Below are 14,722 nucleotides of genomic sequence, written 5' to 3'. Positions count from 1 at the left end.
TCCTGGCCGAAGTCTGTTTTCACGCCAAGCTTTTCATTTGTTTTATAAATTGCCAAATCCAGCAGGCTAAGCCGCAGGCCCCCTTCTGTGATAAAAATAAAATAACAGCTTGAACTTGGGAGGGCCAAGCGGCGGGGCTGGCAGGAAGCGACTGATTAAAGGGCAGGTGGAAATGATGAGGCTCCCAAACCGGAGGCTTCATCTTCCGCTCTCGAGCGAAAATGCAGATTTGTTGAGTTTTGCTGACTTGGCTTTCACCCGCGTGCCGTGGAGCCTCCCTCTACACCCACTCCGTCGCGACGGGGCTGGTGCTCCGATGCTGCCGTACGCGGCCGTGAGTTCCCCATCGCTCAGCGCGGGCAGGGGACGGCCAGCCACCAGCACGCTGGGGCACGGCTATGCTTTCCTCCTCCTTGCGTGATATGGAGCGAGTTTGGCCGGTAATTGCTCTGGAAATACCTGTTTGGGCCAAACCCAGAGATGACGCACAAGGTGTTGCAGGTTTGGCCTCACCTTGTATCATTTCCATCTTCCCTGAGCCCTGGCAGATAAACGCCACTGATTTATGACTTACCTAAACCGATAGCTAACGTGCCATGAAATTACTCCAGAACAAGGGGGGCTACGTTATTCTGGCAGAAATCTCTCTGAATGTTTTCTCTGCTTTGAAGGCAAGATATTTGCTCCGGAGCAATGATTTTTATTTGCTAGCAGGCAAACCTGTAGCTCACTTGCATCTGGGCTGGAAGATTGCTGTGAAATTGCAGCAGGAAGGTTTCAGTGCCTCTGAATATCTGCTGCCTCCCAGGGCGCCTTGCTGCAGAGGCTATTGAAGCTGGAAAAAAACCCCACCTTATTTCCTGCCATAAAGTTTGTCTAACTTACCTCCCAGGCAGCAAACCCTGCTTTGATATTAAGCAAAATTGTGCTGTTTTTTATTTTGGATTTTTTTTTTTTCCCTGCTCTGTGTGCGCAGCAGGAAGGTGCAGTTACCTTGGAAACAGCGGTGGGATGCTGTGCGGTGGGAAGGCAGCGCTTGGGCAGACCCCTTTTGGGAAGGTGGGCGCAGAAAAGTGTGGGTTGCCAGGTCCAGAGCCGCCCTGGAAGTTCAAGGCTGGTGGTAGGCGAAGCTGTGCCGGGGGAGATGCTGCTCCGTGTCTGGGCTTTGGTGTGCAAATTGGGTCTGGGAACCTTGGAGAAAGTTAAATCATGTCTTTTGGAAAGCATGTCTTTTTAAGACTTTTCCTCTGCTTTGAATTAGCATGACTTGCTCAGATTGTCCAAAGGGAAAGAATTTCTCAAATCAAATGTACTTTTGCTGCTGAGGCTCTTCTGGTTTGTTCTGGTCTCCTGCCCCTTCCCTGTGGTCCCATCCCAGGAGATGCCCCGTTGCTGCCATTCCTGGGTTGCGGATGCCGTAAGGGAATGCTGCTCTGATTAAAAGCTGTTGGTGTTTTTCATTTTAACCATAAAAGTATTTCCATTCTCACTGGGTTTAATTTACAGTTTGCAGCCAAATCGGAGCTGGGAAGGGATCCCATTGGTGGCTCATTTGTTTGAAGGTGTCAGTATACAAATACACATTCTGGGAATGCCAGCGGTGCTGGAAGGGGGGAGATGTGCTGACAGCGGGTCTCAGCTGTGTCCCAGCCGTGCCCGGATCTTTCCCGGGGAAGAACCTTCAGCTCCTGGGGGATGGGAAGCTGCTGGCTGTGGTGGGGCTGCTGATAGATGGGGGTGACCCGTGTGAAAGCCCACGGAGGCAAAGCCTCTGCGCCGGCCGCAGCCGTTCATCCCTCTGGCTCCTCTCCCAGGGTTGTGCCGGCCCCACCGGCCAAATGTGGGGATGGCCATCAGCCTCCCAGCGTGAAGCCATGTTTCATAACAGGGCTCGCAGGCGGCTGCTTTATGTTTTATAATGTCTGCAGCCATTTCTCTAGCATCTTCACCCACTCCTTTTGTGCTTAGAGGGAGAAGAGCCAGTGTTTGCTGGGCCCTGCGGGTTAATAACATGTTTTCGCCTTTGCAGCCACGCTGGGGACACTGGATTTCAGCTTGCTCTATGATCAAGAAAACAACGCTCTCCACTGCACGATCAATAAAGCCAAGGTATGTCTCGGCACCGGGCACGTGAACAGCAAGGACCAAATATGCCTGGAGCCGGCTACCTTTGTCTTGCGTTATAGGGCCACCAGAGTCCTGCCAAAACCACGAGGCCAGCCGGGTGCTGTGGCTGTGCCAAGCAAATGCAGTGGTGAGGGCAGCATGTGGGGATGGCCAGGTGTCCCCCTGTCCCTGCGTTGCATCAGGGGCTCTTGTGTCCCTGACTGCGGCCGTCCCTTTGCCAACTCCACTTTCATCCCGAGCCCGGGTGCTTCTGCCCTCTCCTTCCCCTCCATCCCTGCCTTTCAAGGCATTTCCAGTGGGATGGAGACGGCTGCTCCTCCCCGGGATGAGATGGTTGCAGCTATTGATGCTTTTTAGAAAAGCACCCAACCCGATGTTGTTATTTATTTGACGCTGTGACCGGCTGTCAGTTTATAAATGGCTCTTTTAAATGCTGCTAATCATTGCCACAAAGTGCTCTGCCTCAGCGCCTTTGCTGTCTGCGTGATTGAAGGAATTAAGGGGTTTTTGCACATTTTGGAGCAGAAACGGATAATTGAGGTCCTGATTCTGCTTCTGGGCTTGTGGAAGGTGCTTCTGGCCGCTACTTGGTTCCTCTCTGCTTCACCTGGCACGAGGACCAGAGCAGCGAGGGCTCCAGCTGGGCCCCGACAGTGGTGGGTTGGTGGAAGAAGACCTCAGTTCCTATGGATCCTGGGAAGAGCTGGAGGGTTTTTAGAGAAGACAGGAGAAACTGCAGGAGAACGGGCTGTGAGCTGAACCCCCAGAGAATCAGCCCGTGCTGTTTGCCTTTATCGGATGCTCCTCTCCCCTCCAGCTGCAGCTGGCTTATTTGCAGCCCCCACCCCAGAGCCCACTGCGCCGCGTGCCGTGAATGCACGTCCCCACCTCAGGGTTCTGCCCGTCTGGAATAAAACCTCAAGCACAAAAAGCTTTGGGGATGAGCATGGAAGCATCTGCCCCGGCAGACCTGGCGCTACTTCTGGCCAGGGGGGTGAGCACAACACCCACAGCTCCCTGGGCAGGGCTGCTGGGGCAGGGATGAGACAGCCGGCGGGTTTTGATTCCCTCCCCGCCGCCCCCCTGCCTGTTGCCCGTGAATTCGCTGGCAGCCTCTGGGTCAGGCTTCCCTTGATGCACTTGGGAGCGGTGCCAAGGAGGAGATTTCTAATTGGGTTTGCAGTGGGTGGAAGACAGGGAGGAAGGAGACCTGCAAGCGGCAAGTGATAGATCTAACAGCAGCGAGAGCAAAGGCAGGGCTGTCAAAGGAGAGCCCTGGTCTGCACCGTGCCCACCTGGCTGGATGGGAATAGCGGTTGCTGACCCCATCCCGTGGGACTGGGGGCACCACACAGCACCAGCATCGCCTCTGCTCGTGGGGTGGGCAGACGCGCCCCCCCCGCCGCTCTGACATTCAAGCGTTCGAGTCCTGTTCATTTCCATTCTGCTTTCATTCTCCCATTTTTCTCTTTTATTTACATTGCCATCTGCTTGCTCTCATTTCATCTCTCGCCTGGGGAAAGCTGCCAAAACTTGACTACAAAAAGGTAAGGGCCAGGACCCCGGCTGCCGTCGGTGGGAGCCGGCATCGGCTGCGTAGATATTAGAAGTAGCGCTGTAGAGGAGGCGATGCGGTGGCTGCGGAGCAATGGGGCCACAAGCACGAGCCACGGCACAGTGCCAGGACGTGCGTTGTCCTTGGACCTGGGCTGGGGCTGGCCTGGCTGGTGTCTTGGGTACGATGTCTCAGCCCCCCGAGGAAGGTGCTCTCGGGACGTGTCCCAACTCCAGCAGCTCCTGGAGCCTCCGTCGCTGCCAGCAGCCCTTAAAACCTGGACTATTTCAGCCACATAAGCGTTTTTCTTTCTCCCTTTGATAACCCGCAAACAACCCACTCTCTCCCTTTAGATCTTTTTGCTTCTCTCTGTTTATTTTAATCTCCAGCACTTTTATATCTCCTGATGTCCCTCCTGAGTCCCGTTATCAGCTCCTGGGGAGTGGGAAGGGGGTTAGCAGGCTCTTGGAGGCACTGGCAGCAGGTTAAATCCAATCCATTGTGCTCTGCCACCAATTTTCTGCTCTGCAGCCATCAGCTGCTGTATTGGGCAGGAGGTCAGGATAGCCGCTCCATGCAGGGGGTTTGCCCTGGTGCCGGGTGCCTGGGGACATCTGAGGTTTTTCTTGGTGTACTTTCACAGCGGCATCTGCGAGATGCTGAGTGTTTCCAGACCCTCAGGTCAGCCTATATCCCAAGTTTGGATGGAGCTGGAATAGGGAATGAAAGGAGGTTTGCTTTATTGTGGGAAGTATGAGTGTGGAAGCTGGTAGCTGTGGGGCTACCCCAGGCTGTGTGGTTACACCAGGAGCGAGGCGTTTGGTGCCTCAGTTTCCCTAATAGTGCACAGAGGTGACGTGCCAAGAGATGGATATCTGGAAGCTGCTTTTGCAAGGCAGCGAGCACCTGCCATCTCTGCAGGCTCTAGCCAGGGAAGCAAGGGTCCTGGTTCCTCCTGGAGATGAACAGATTAAATGTGGGGCTCCTGTTAGTCCACATCTGGATTGCGAGGCGAGTCCTGCCTCTGCAGGGCAAGGGAAGACCACGGCATGCTCAAGGAGCATCCACCTCTAGCCTTAACCTCTTAGGACAGTCCTACGCTTTGGTGTTGCCTTCAGCAGGTGCAATCGGGGTATGGTCTCAGCAAGTGGGGCAGCCACCACGCGTCTCCCCACGCTGCCTGTGCTGGCACCAGGTTGTCACCCCTGCGACGCTGGCGTGAGCCCAGGGCAACTGCAGCAGCATCAGGGCTCGCTGGTGCTGCACATGGGGCCAAAGCAGACACTATCCTGGGGTATCACGGTGCTGGGGAGGTAAGGGCCAAGAAAGCCCATCGGTCCCCAGCTGGAGCAGCGCTGTGGTGGCGTGCCCAGCGTTCCTGCCACCTCTCCCTTGCCAGCAGAAAGCTCAGGACCCTGCACAGGCAGGAGCAGGCAGGCTGCCAGCAGCCGCCTCGCCGCTAATGGCTTTCGGTCTTGGCAGCAGTGCTGCCCGTAGCCTGCCTTTCACGCTTCAGGCGCGGCTGAATTCAGGCACGTTGCAACTCAGCTTGGATCGACGGGAGAATAAATCGGGGTGGTGCGGGAGCCCGTTTGTGGACTGCAGGAGCAGCTGCATGGGCTCTCCCCTTGCCGCCTGCTGCCGTGCACGAGCGCCGCGCGTTCGTTCCCCGGGGTTATGTTGGTCCATACCATCACGTGTAGGAACTGGCCGGGCTGTGCTGGGCATCACCCCCCTCCTATAAAACGTGATAGAAAAGGATATGATTAATGTGCAGGTGCCAGGGGCTGTGCCCTGGCACGTTGTGCCACGGCTTGGGCGAGGGTCTCGTTTTCTGCTCAGTCCTGCAGAGCCTGACCTGCTATAACCTGCTCTAGGGGGATCTACAGGGGCAGGAGGCAGCGCAGACACTGTGGGGCTGCGCTATCCGGTAGCTCCGTTGGTCTGATTTCGGGAGGACGATGCCCTGGGCGAGCCTCAGGTGGCTGCGCAGGCAGCGGTGCGGGCAGCTCCCTGGCCCCAGGCAGCCCACGCAGAGCAGACGCTGCCCATCCGAGCGTACCTGGGCTGCTCTCCCTGTGCCGCTGGCTGTAGCCGCAGCTAGAAAACCCCCGGGAGTTTCCACCCTGCCAAGCATTTGGATGCTCCTCCACTTCCAACCGAAGCCGAGTGCTGGAGGTCTGCACTGAGCATTACTTATGGATTTACTCATAAATATTTATCACTGCAGGGAAATTCCCATCTCGAAGCTGTACGTTCTCTGGGCTATCAGGGTGGAAGCACAGAGTTTGCCCCATTTTGGAATGGGATGCCTTGGCCTGGGAAGAGGTGTCCAGGCCAGTTTTTGGGCAGCAGGGAGCCTGCTTACCAGGCAGGCAGCTCGCTGTGGGGCAAATGATGGAACGAATCAGTCTCCTGTGACTTCTGTATGCCTCTAGCGTGGCATTAATCGGCAGCCCGATTAGCCCAACTCGTAATTAAATCCTATTGATTAGCTAAATGTCACTTGCACGGAGAGCAGCTGGCAGCAACTGGGATGCAGCGGGGCTGTCGGTCTCCGTAGGATTACAGCCAGGGACGTTGGGGTTGGGTAGAGGAAGGGAAAAGATGAAACTCGGTCTCGGCTGCATCGCCTGTGCCTTGATGCGCAGCACTGTAAATTGGTCGCGGCAGGAGGACCGGTTGGAGCCGGGGCAGCGTTGCCTGAAGCCGGTGGGAGACTTTTCCCCCATGTATGAGCCCTGTGGTCCTCCTCTGCCTCTCAGGTCTCTTGAAGCAGCTTTTGGCTGGAGGTCCCTCCGTGCAGGAGAAGCAATGGTGCCGGTCACCCTGCGGGTCCCTGGCAGGGGTGAGCTCCCACGGGCGCAGCTTTGTGGGGCAGAGCCATCGGGGCTGCCGTCACGTTAAATTCAGCCCTGTGCCAAACTCATATTGAGTGACACAGGAGGAAGGTAGACGTGACATTAGGAGCCATTTTCCAGGCTCCTGTCACTCCATCTTCCATAGCACATCTATTAAAAAAGCCTTTAATAGCCTCCTCAGGAGGTAATTTAATTGAACTGAATTGATGGGTGAATTACAGAGCTGCCTGTCTTTCTCCATCCGTTTTCATGGGAATTCGCTTGCTTGCCTCTGAATTCATTTGCTGTGCAGCATTGGGCAGGTGGGGCACCTCTGCCACGGGAGGCTGGGGAAAGCTTTTGCTTTGCTCGACCGTGAGCAGTCTGTGTGCCCGGATCTGGCAGCCAGATCCCCTCTGGAGCCTGGGGACCAGCCCAGCCCTTTGCTGCCACGTCTGCCCGTAGAGCCGCAGCCGATACCACCACCTTCCTCCCATCCTCCGTGTCTGCTGCCTTCCTCTTCTGCTGGGCCAGGGACATCACCCGAGAGGCACTGCAGTTAAAGCAGAGCCCTTTCGCCTCCATTCGCTGCTGATATTTTTATCCTTTTGGCTCTGCTTTAGAAGCAAAATCCTCTTTGCTGGGCACCATTTGGTCTCCCTTGCCCCAGGGCAGCGTGCTTGTCTCCGAAGCAGAGCCCTCACCAAGGTCAGGAGCAGCTCAGACCCTCAACCGAGTTGTACAAATCAGGGAGGGGTGGGACGGGGGTGTCCTGAGGGGCTGCCTTGGTGCCCTGGGTTAAGCTGGGTGCGTTATTTCATACATGTAAAGCACGGAACCGATTTCCCCAGCATTTCCCTCTTTGATTTGCCCAAACGCAGGCCTCGCTGATTACATTCTCATTGCACGCAGCCTTTCCACCAGCAGCCCATGGGAATGCTTTCCTGCCAGGTGGATCCCTGGCAGTGGCATACACTCATTAATCCAGGGCACCGAATACTCTGCTCATCACACAAAGGGTGTGACGAGTCTTTAGCATCACCCAGCCTAGTTTCCGTGCCCGGGTTGGAGCCAGGGTTGGATGGGTACCTCTGCAGAGAAACCCTCCTCTGATCCAGGCGGAGGATTGCCTTCAGACAGCCTAGAATTAACTCCTGCAGAGATCCTGCAGCCAGGCTGGAAATAATCCAAGGACTTTTGTGAGGTAGCCATTATCATTTCCACTTAGGACTGGTAAAAATCAGGTTCCATTTTTCATGCTCCTGTGTTGCTTCCCTACCCCAGGGAGTTCGCTTCCATGCGTTCTGTGCAGTCACGGCTTTGGGCTGGGTTTGTGCATCACCCTCGGATAATTTTCAGCCCGCTGGTTGTTCAGAAGAGGAGCAGGTTTGTCTCCTCCCTCTGCCCGAAGCAGGATGAACTCCAGAGCATCGCTGTAACAAACACCATCCGCGTCATCCTTTAAGAACTGTGAGGGTCTTGTAGAAAATCCATCAGGAATGGCCACAGCGACTATTTCCTTGTGTTTGTTCTCCGGTACCCCCAGATTTCCCTGCAAACGCCGCGGCAGTCGGCTGGCGACAGCCTCCCACTGGCCTGAAAGCTGTTCTTCCTTCAGCTGTGCCTTAATAACAAAGAGTAGGTAGGTGCTATCACACGCTCTGGAAGTGCTTAAAAGTAACACCACAACAGCAGAGGTGTATGTTTGCTCATAAGCAATTATTAAATGACAAAACCCTGTAATTTTAAACCTTGAAAATCACTGCGCTGATTTACTTAACCTCCAAATTAATTGTGATCAGGGTGTCAGAATCAGCAGCTGGAAGAGCGGAGAGGTGCTTGGTGGCCGATGCCAAGTGCAGGTGAGAAACCTTCCTGCAGCCCCTCCTCGGCACAAACCGCAGGCGACGTTTGAACACTGAGCGTGCTTGGCTTTTGCTGCGCAGCCCGGATCCCGCACCAACCATGTTATCCTTCCCTGATCACGGGAAAACTGTGCAATTACTCCATGGACCGACAACATCCCAGGGAAACGGGCATCGGTAGATGGGCTCAGCGAAGCTACCCTGCCTGCCCAGCGTCTTGCCCTTGTCCTAACTCCTGCTTTTTGCCGTTTCCTCTCCAGGGCCTGAAACCAATGGACCATAATGGTTTGGCCGATCCATACGTCAAATTGCACTTGCTTCCCGGAGCCAGTAAGGTGAGACACCTTTTTTCTTTTCCTTTCCCTTCCTGGGGCTGCACCCTGCCCTTTGAGATCAGACCTGGGGGGTTCCCCAGGGAAAAGCTCTTCATCCAGGGGCTGCTGGTTGCTGCAGCCAGACCTCGAGTCTCTTGTCTGGCTCTTGCTCAGGCAAGCAGGAGAGAGCAGCGGCAGGAGGTAAGAATTGGGGCTAAATCCATCCTTGCCCCTCCGGTAAACCACTGCCTGGGAGCTGGGTGCCAGCCCTTGACTCCTCGCCCTTGGGAGCAGGGGGTGCAAACGCTGCACTCCAGAAGCCCCCGGGAAGCACCAAGTGAACCGATCTGGAACTATAAACAAAGCAGCTCCTTTTTTTTTTTTTTTTTTCCTTTTTTTTTGCATTTAAAACCCCTCGGATCATAATAAAGCAGAGTATAAATCGTAAGGGAAATATTTCCATCTACTTAGGTTCAGCGCTTGCTGGAGAGAAGAGTAATTAAAGATATTGATGTGTAGTGAGAGCTTGGTGTAACTGATGGGGATGTTGAATTTAAATGCTAAATGTATGTGTTATGAATATTAATTGCACTCTTATTTTACACTGAAGGAAAAACCTTTTGGGGGGAGGTATATTTACTTGTTACGGTTCAGTTGAATTAATTCATAATGTGCAGGGCGGTAGAGGGAGTTTTTAACCACATTTCAAGTTCTGCTGCAAATAGGAGAGCCAGGAGCACTTTCATCAGTGATATTATGTCATTTCCATGTTTTGCAAATGCATTGATTAGCATTTCTGCTGGAGGTGATGGACACCAGAGAGGTGGGAGGGAAGCTCTGAGCTGAGGGTAGCGTAGGAGCTGCAGATTCTGCAAGCCCAGAGCAGCCGTGGGGGGACCCTCTCCTTGTCCCCACGTCCCTCTGCCTCTGTGGTTGCTCTGTCTCCGTGCCTTCTTTCCAAACAGCACTGCCCGAATCTGCTCTGGGAGAGGTGACCAGATCTGGGGAATCGTGGATGTGTCCTGGGCTGGATGGTTCTGTGCAAGGTCCCCAAGTCCCTCGGGTATTTCTGTCCCAGTCTTGGGCTCTCGGGCACCTGCGGCAGAGCCCAGGCCAAAGACGTGGGAAGCAGGGTCGGATTCGTTCGCCTCACGCAGAGGTCTCTATGTGAGCTGGTTACTGACTACTAAGTCACTCCAGATGGGAGATAAAGGTGCTCCCAGAGCTCAGTTCCTCTAATTTAATTTGTGTCCCTTGCCTAGCGCAGCATTAGCTGCTGGGTCATGCCCATCACGTTACCCCCTTGGCTAAACCCACTTTCCTTCGTGACTACCTGGAGCCCCAGCCCCAGGATCAAGCCCCAGCAGGTCTGAGCGGGCAGTGGGTGCCATCAGGGCACTTTCTTCGCCGTCCTTGTCACCCCTCTGCAGGCTTTACGCTCACCGACAGGCAGCCCGGCCAGCAGCTTCTCCTCCTGCGTTGCAAACGAACTCCTGGCTGAGTGACGTGGAAAGCAATTGATGTTGCAGGGCTTTAGATGCTGCTGCTAATTGAGTCCCTGCCCCTGCATCCCGGTCGGCTCCTGGAGCGTCGCGCCTTGCTCCGGGGTTATCTTCGTCCTAACCTGGCGCCGGGCGTTTTGCAGCTCCTCACCCAGCCTCCGCAGTGCTGCACAGGGCCTGGGTTTCTTTCCGAGGCAGAAATGGCTTTGGAAACCTAAATGAAAGCACAGCACAAAATACAGAGGCTTTGTCTGGCTCTGAGGGATCAAATCCAGAGCAAGCAGCTCCTTTGCACAAAGCGTTTGGGTGAGACGCTCTGCCGTGGTCCTCGATGGCTCCGTTGCACCGGCAGCTCCTCCAGCTCGTGGCCACGTCTAGTCGATCTGGAAGAGCTTGTGTCTTTGGGGTGCTTTTGGTGGGGAAAGGACGTGCCAACAAGGTGACACCCCCCCCCGCCCCGCTTAGCTGCAAGCACAAGCTCTTTTCTTCACACCATGCTTCACATCCCGCTCCCCTTTAGCTCGGGGCTGGTGAACCAAAGATGGGGAATGTAGCAGCTTCCCATAAAGACACACAAGACAACTCTGAAGTATTGATTTCCTGAGGGTTCCTGATGCCCAGCAGTGGCTGAGGGAGGGATGGAACTTTCTGACTTTACACCTTATCGGACGAAAAATTGCTGCTCTCTCAGGCTGTCCCAGGCTGGGGGGTTGATGGAGAAGCCCCATCCGAAGTCTGCAGCCCTTTGCTTCTGCTCTCCCTCTGTCCCCAACAGAAGCGAGCAGCTCAAGGGGTAAGATTAATGGTTAATCCCCCCCGGACCTGGGGGGGGTGTGGGTGTGTGCCAGGATGCCCCATCCACGCCAGGGACACAAGTGGCTGTGACAGCCCCGCTGTCCGTGGCCTCCCGCTCTGCAAAGCTGTGGTGCTGGAAAGAGTTGCCAGTGCTAACAAAATGCATATTGGGGAAGTTATTTTGAGTCAGGCAGGAACGGGAGCTGTGCTGGGAGCAGGAATGCAAATAAACAGCCAGAACAGCAAATTGGTATTTTTTAATGAACCTGAAAAGACTTTTTTTTTTCCTCTTTCGCTCTCTCCTGCTGCATAAATGAAGTCCCCATCCTCTCTCAGTGCTCTGCCAGGGTTCCCATTTTGCTGGCTGGTTCCAGGATGCGGGGTTGGATTGCTTTGCAAATGAGAGAATTGCCGTGTCTCTGCCCCTCTGGTTATTGCTGTGATCGGGGCCACCCCATCGAGGACAGGCCAGGTTATGGCACTGGGGCAGAAGGACGACAGCACCGATTGCCCCTTCATCTCCAAACCGTGCTTCCTTTTCTCCCGTCTCCCTGCCCATCGGTGCCCAAACGATCTCCTGGGACCGGGTCCCGCTGACCGCCATCTCCTTTGCTTTTCCAGGCGAATAAGCTGAGAACCAAAACGCTGCGCAACACGCTGAACCCCACCTGGAATGAGACGCTCACCTACTACGGCATCACCGACGAGGACATGATCCGCAAGACCCTGCGGTAGGGCCCTGGGGGCTGAGCGGGGTGCTGAGCCTGGCGACGGGGGACACACGTGTCCTTTCCCCTCAGGGCCACCCCAGGCATCCCTCCCCATCCCAGTGACAATTTTCCAGGAGAGCTCACGGGGACCCCCACACCCCAGCCCCATAGGATGGTCGCGGCTGCTCGTAGCAGAGCAGAGCAGAGTTATTACCCACCAAAGCCTATAGCTTGTGCGCATACCCTGCACGCATCCATCACCCCCGCGGTGACCGACGCTTGATTTACGGGGAGCCTGGGCTGGAAGAGCCAGTGAGGAGCGTGGTCCTGCTTTGTCATTAACTTCATAACTCACTCGCTGGGCTCCTGCCTGCAGAGGTGCTGTTATTTGGTTTTAACCGCTTCATGCCCAGCTCTCGTGGGCACATGTTAAGGCTTTGCGGTCGCGTCTTGCTGAGAAAAATCTCTCTGGGAAAGCTCTGGGTCCCTTTTGAGGCTGAGCTTTTCGGGAGAAAGCTGGAGGCACCTGTGAATTATTGTTAAACTAAATGAAGAGCATTTGTATGTATTTATTGTAGCCTCTTGGTTTAGTTCAGTCTCTGCACATTCAGCAGCACCTCTCAGGGGCTGGGAGACATTGCGTGGGGCTGGAGCTGGGCAGGGGCGGTGTGGTGGGGCCGTGTGGGCTTGGAAGTTCTCCTTTGCAGGGGGGCAGACCCCTGCGAATGCAAAGGTTTTCGTGTCTTGGCCACCATCCCACTGGGGTGAGGGCAGGGAGTGACCCGGAGCCTGCGGACGGATCCTGTCCGGGGATGGTGCTGGGTGGCCTCGGCTACTCCATCACCACTCTGATCTGGGACCACTAGGCAGGAGGATTTGCTGTAAGATCTGCTGTCAAACAAAGGAGGATTTTGCATCCTGCTCTGAGGACTCGGGGCTTTGTCAGCTCCATGGCTGGAATCCGACCCTCCTTATTTGCAGATACCCTGAGAGTTTATTATTTTCCCCATGATGAGAGTGCAAGGCTGCCTTATAAAAGGTCCTGCTCAGAGGTGAATTTGGACAGAGCCTACCTGTTGTCTGCCATGTGCACAGATGAGAAATTTAGTGCTGCAGATGATTATTATTTCACGTGGAAAATATTAGTCATGCTGAAAGTGCTGCAGGCTTGTCGGGCTGGAAAGCCTGTGGCCTATTATTATTATTATTATTATTATTGGTGGGTATTTTTTCAATTTTTTCACCCCAGACTTTGAAGTTTTCAGCCTCTTCAAGCATGGAAATCGGTTTGCAGAGAGATGTTTGGCTGAGTTGTTTGCTGAAAGGCGCCAGGGAGCAGAAGGGCTTGACCCCCACCTTTTCGGGGCCCTGGTAGCTGCTTCCACGTGGGGAAGGGCTGCACTCGCCAGCTCCCGGGAGACAGCAGGGAGACGCGGGATGCTCAGTGGCAGGGTGACACGCAGAAACATGCGCGTGGGCCGGGCTGGATTTGCCCTTCTCCCCACAGAAATCCCTTGTTAGCACATCCCTCCTCCTGCCTGCCAGCCTGGGTGCTGTGGGTGCTTTGCAGGGAGCCAAACGTGGCCACGGGCTCCCTCAGGGCTCAGCACACGGGGCTCCTTGTGCCCCCTCCGAAACTAAACTCCGTGCAGGGACCCCTGTATCCCACTTGCAGGACCTCGGGGTGATGCGCAGGGACCCCTCGCTCCATGGGGGGACATGCCTGACCGGAGACAGCGTTTCTGTCTTGGGACCTCCACAGGGAGCCCGGGAGATTGCTGGCAAGGTCGGTTAACGGCCAATTACCCAAAGTAGCTCTAAAGAGCCCCTTTTCCAGGGAGGCAAGGGAAGCCTCAGACTTGCCTGCGGTATAGTTGCCCTGCACGAATTCCCAGCCGGGCGCTCTGCGGGGAGCAAAACTCCCTGCGAAGCCTCATCTGCTCATGCAGCATCCCCAGGGTTTGGCATCTCCTCGTGCCGTCAGAGCCATCCATCTCGTGCCTTCGTGCCCATCAGAGCTGCCTCTTCACAGGGAGGTTCCCAGGCTCTGCACGAAGACTGAGCTTTGCAGCTGAGGTTTCCTTGCCAGCAGCTGACCCTGGTGAATTAAGTGATAATTAAAGATCAAAATCCTCTCCGTATGGAGAGAAATATCCAAGCGCAATTCTGACTCATCGGCATTTGCGGCTAGCTGATGGGGTTTGCTGGAGCCTGTCACCATGGAGGTGGCGAGCCCCATGATGACATTGCCACGAGGGCAGCTGGTGGCCGGGAGCGCCATGGGGGCCACACAAATCCCCCCCCCACCTTGCCTCCAAGCATAGTACTGGGATCTGGCACTGCATCCAGATGGAGCAGGCTCCGTCCTGCAGGATTTAGCACAGCCCAGTCCCTTCTGGCAGCGCGGTGGCATGGGACCCCCCAGCCCCATCGCTCTGGCACTAATGAGGTTCAAGGTTTGGGCACCTCAGCAGCACCCATCCCTGTGTGCAGGTGGGCAGGATCAGTCTTTTCCTGCGTGGGTCAGAAAGGGGAATTGCATCCCCGGTGTTACCGTGGCAGTCGGCGCACCAAAGGTGACCTAAAAGCCAGCGAACTCTGGGCTGGGTGTTATGGTTTTTTAGAGGGGCTCAGGGGGCTCCGCCATCTCCCTGGGAAGGTTGTGCGAGCAGAAAAGTGGAGAAGTTTGTGAAGTGGAGCTTGCTGTTGGGCTGGGGCTTGTGGCTTTGGTTTTGTCTGCAAATGACTCCAGAGAAGAATTAAAGAAACAAACTTTTAGGTGGAGAAGGTTTCCCAGCTGGCACCTCTGCTACGGGGCTGTCGCCTGTCGTGTGGGCCATCTCCTGCCCTGGCTGTGGTGGGTCTTCCCGGGGTGGGGTTCAGCCTCTTCTCTTGTGTAGACCCCCAAAAATTTCCTAGTCAGGACTCTGATCCCTTTAAAAAATGTCCCACATGTAGACAGGTATGTGAAGGTTGAAATGAAATCACATTTTTTAGTCCCATCTCTGAAACCA

At 55.1% G+C, this 14,722-nt stretch overlaps 1 protein-coding gene across 3 annotated transcripts in view; it reads left to right on the top strand.

The window, feature by feature from the left end:
* DOC2B (double C2 domain beta) overlaps positions 1-14,722 on the top strand; it is a 38,038-nt gene that overhangs the window by 11,053 nt on the left and 12,263 nt on the right. For 2 of the 3 annotated variants that reach the window (XM_069791035.1, XM_069791034.1), the window contains 4 exons: positions 2,030-2,109; positions 3,651-3,674; positions 8,648-8,722; positions 11,620-11,729. In XM_069791035.1, the coding sequence (XP_069647136.1) occupies positions 2,030-2,109; positions 3,651-3,674; positions 8,648-8,722; positions 11,620-11,729 (289 nt within the window). The remainder of the gene's footprint in view (positions 1-2,029; positions 2,110-3,650; positions 3,675-8,647; positions 8,723-11,619; positions 11,730-14,722) is intronic. The other variant, XM_069791036.1, reaches the window with a different exon arrangement.

This window comes from Haliaeetus albicilla, chromosome 9 (genome assembly GCF_947461875.1).
Source record: "Haliaeetus albicilla chromosome 9, bHalAlb1.1, whole genome shotgun sequence".
Classification (NCBI taxonomy): domain Eukaryota; kingdom Metazoa; phylum Chordata; class Aves; order Accipitriformes; family Accipitridae; genus Haliaeetus; species Haliaeetus albicilla.
Note: the sequence above shows the minus strand (reverse complement) of the source record. Positions and strands in the feature narration are given on the sequence as shown.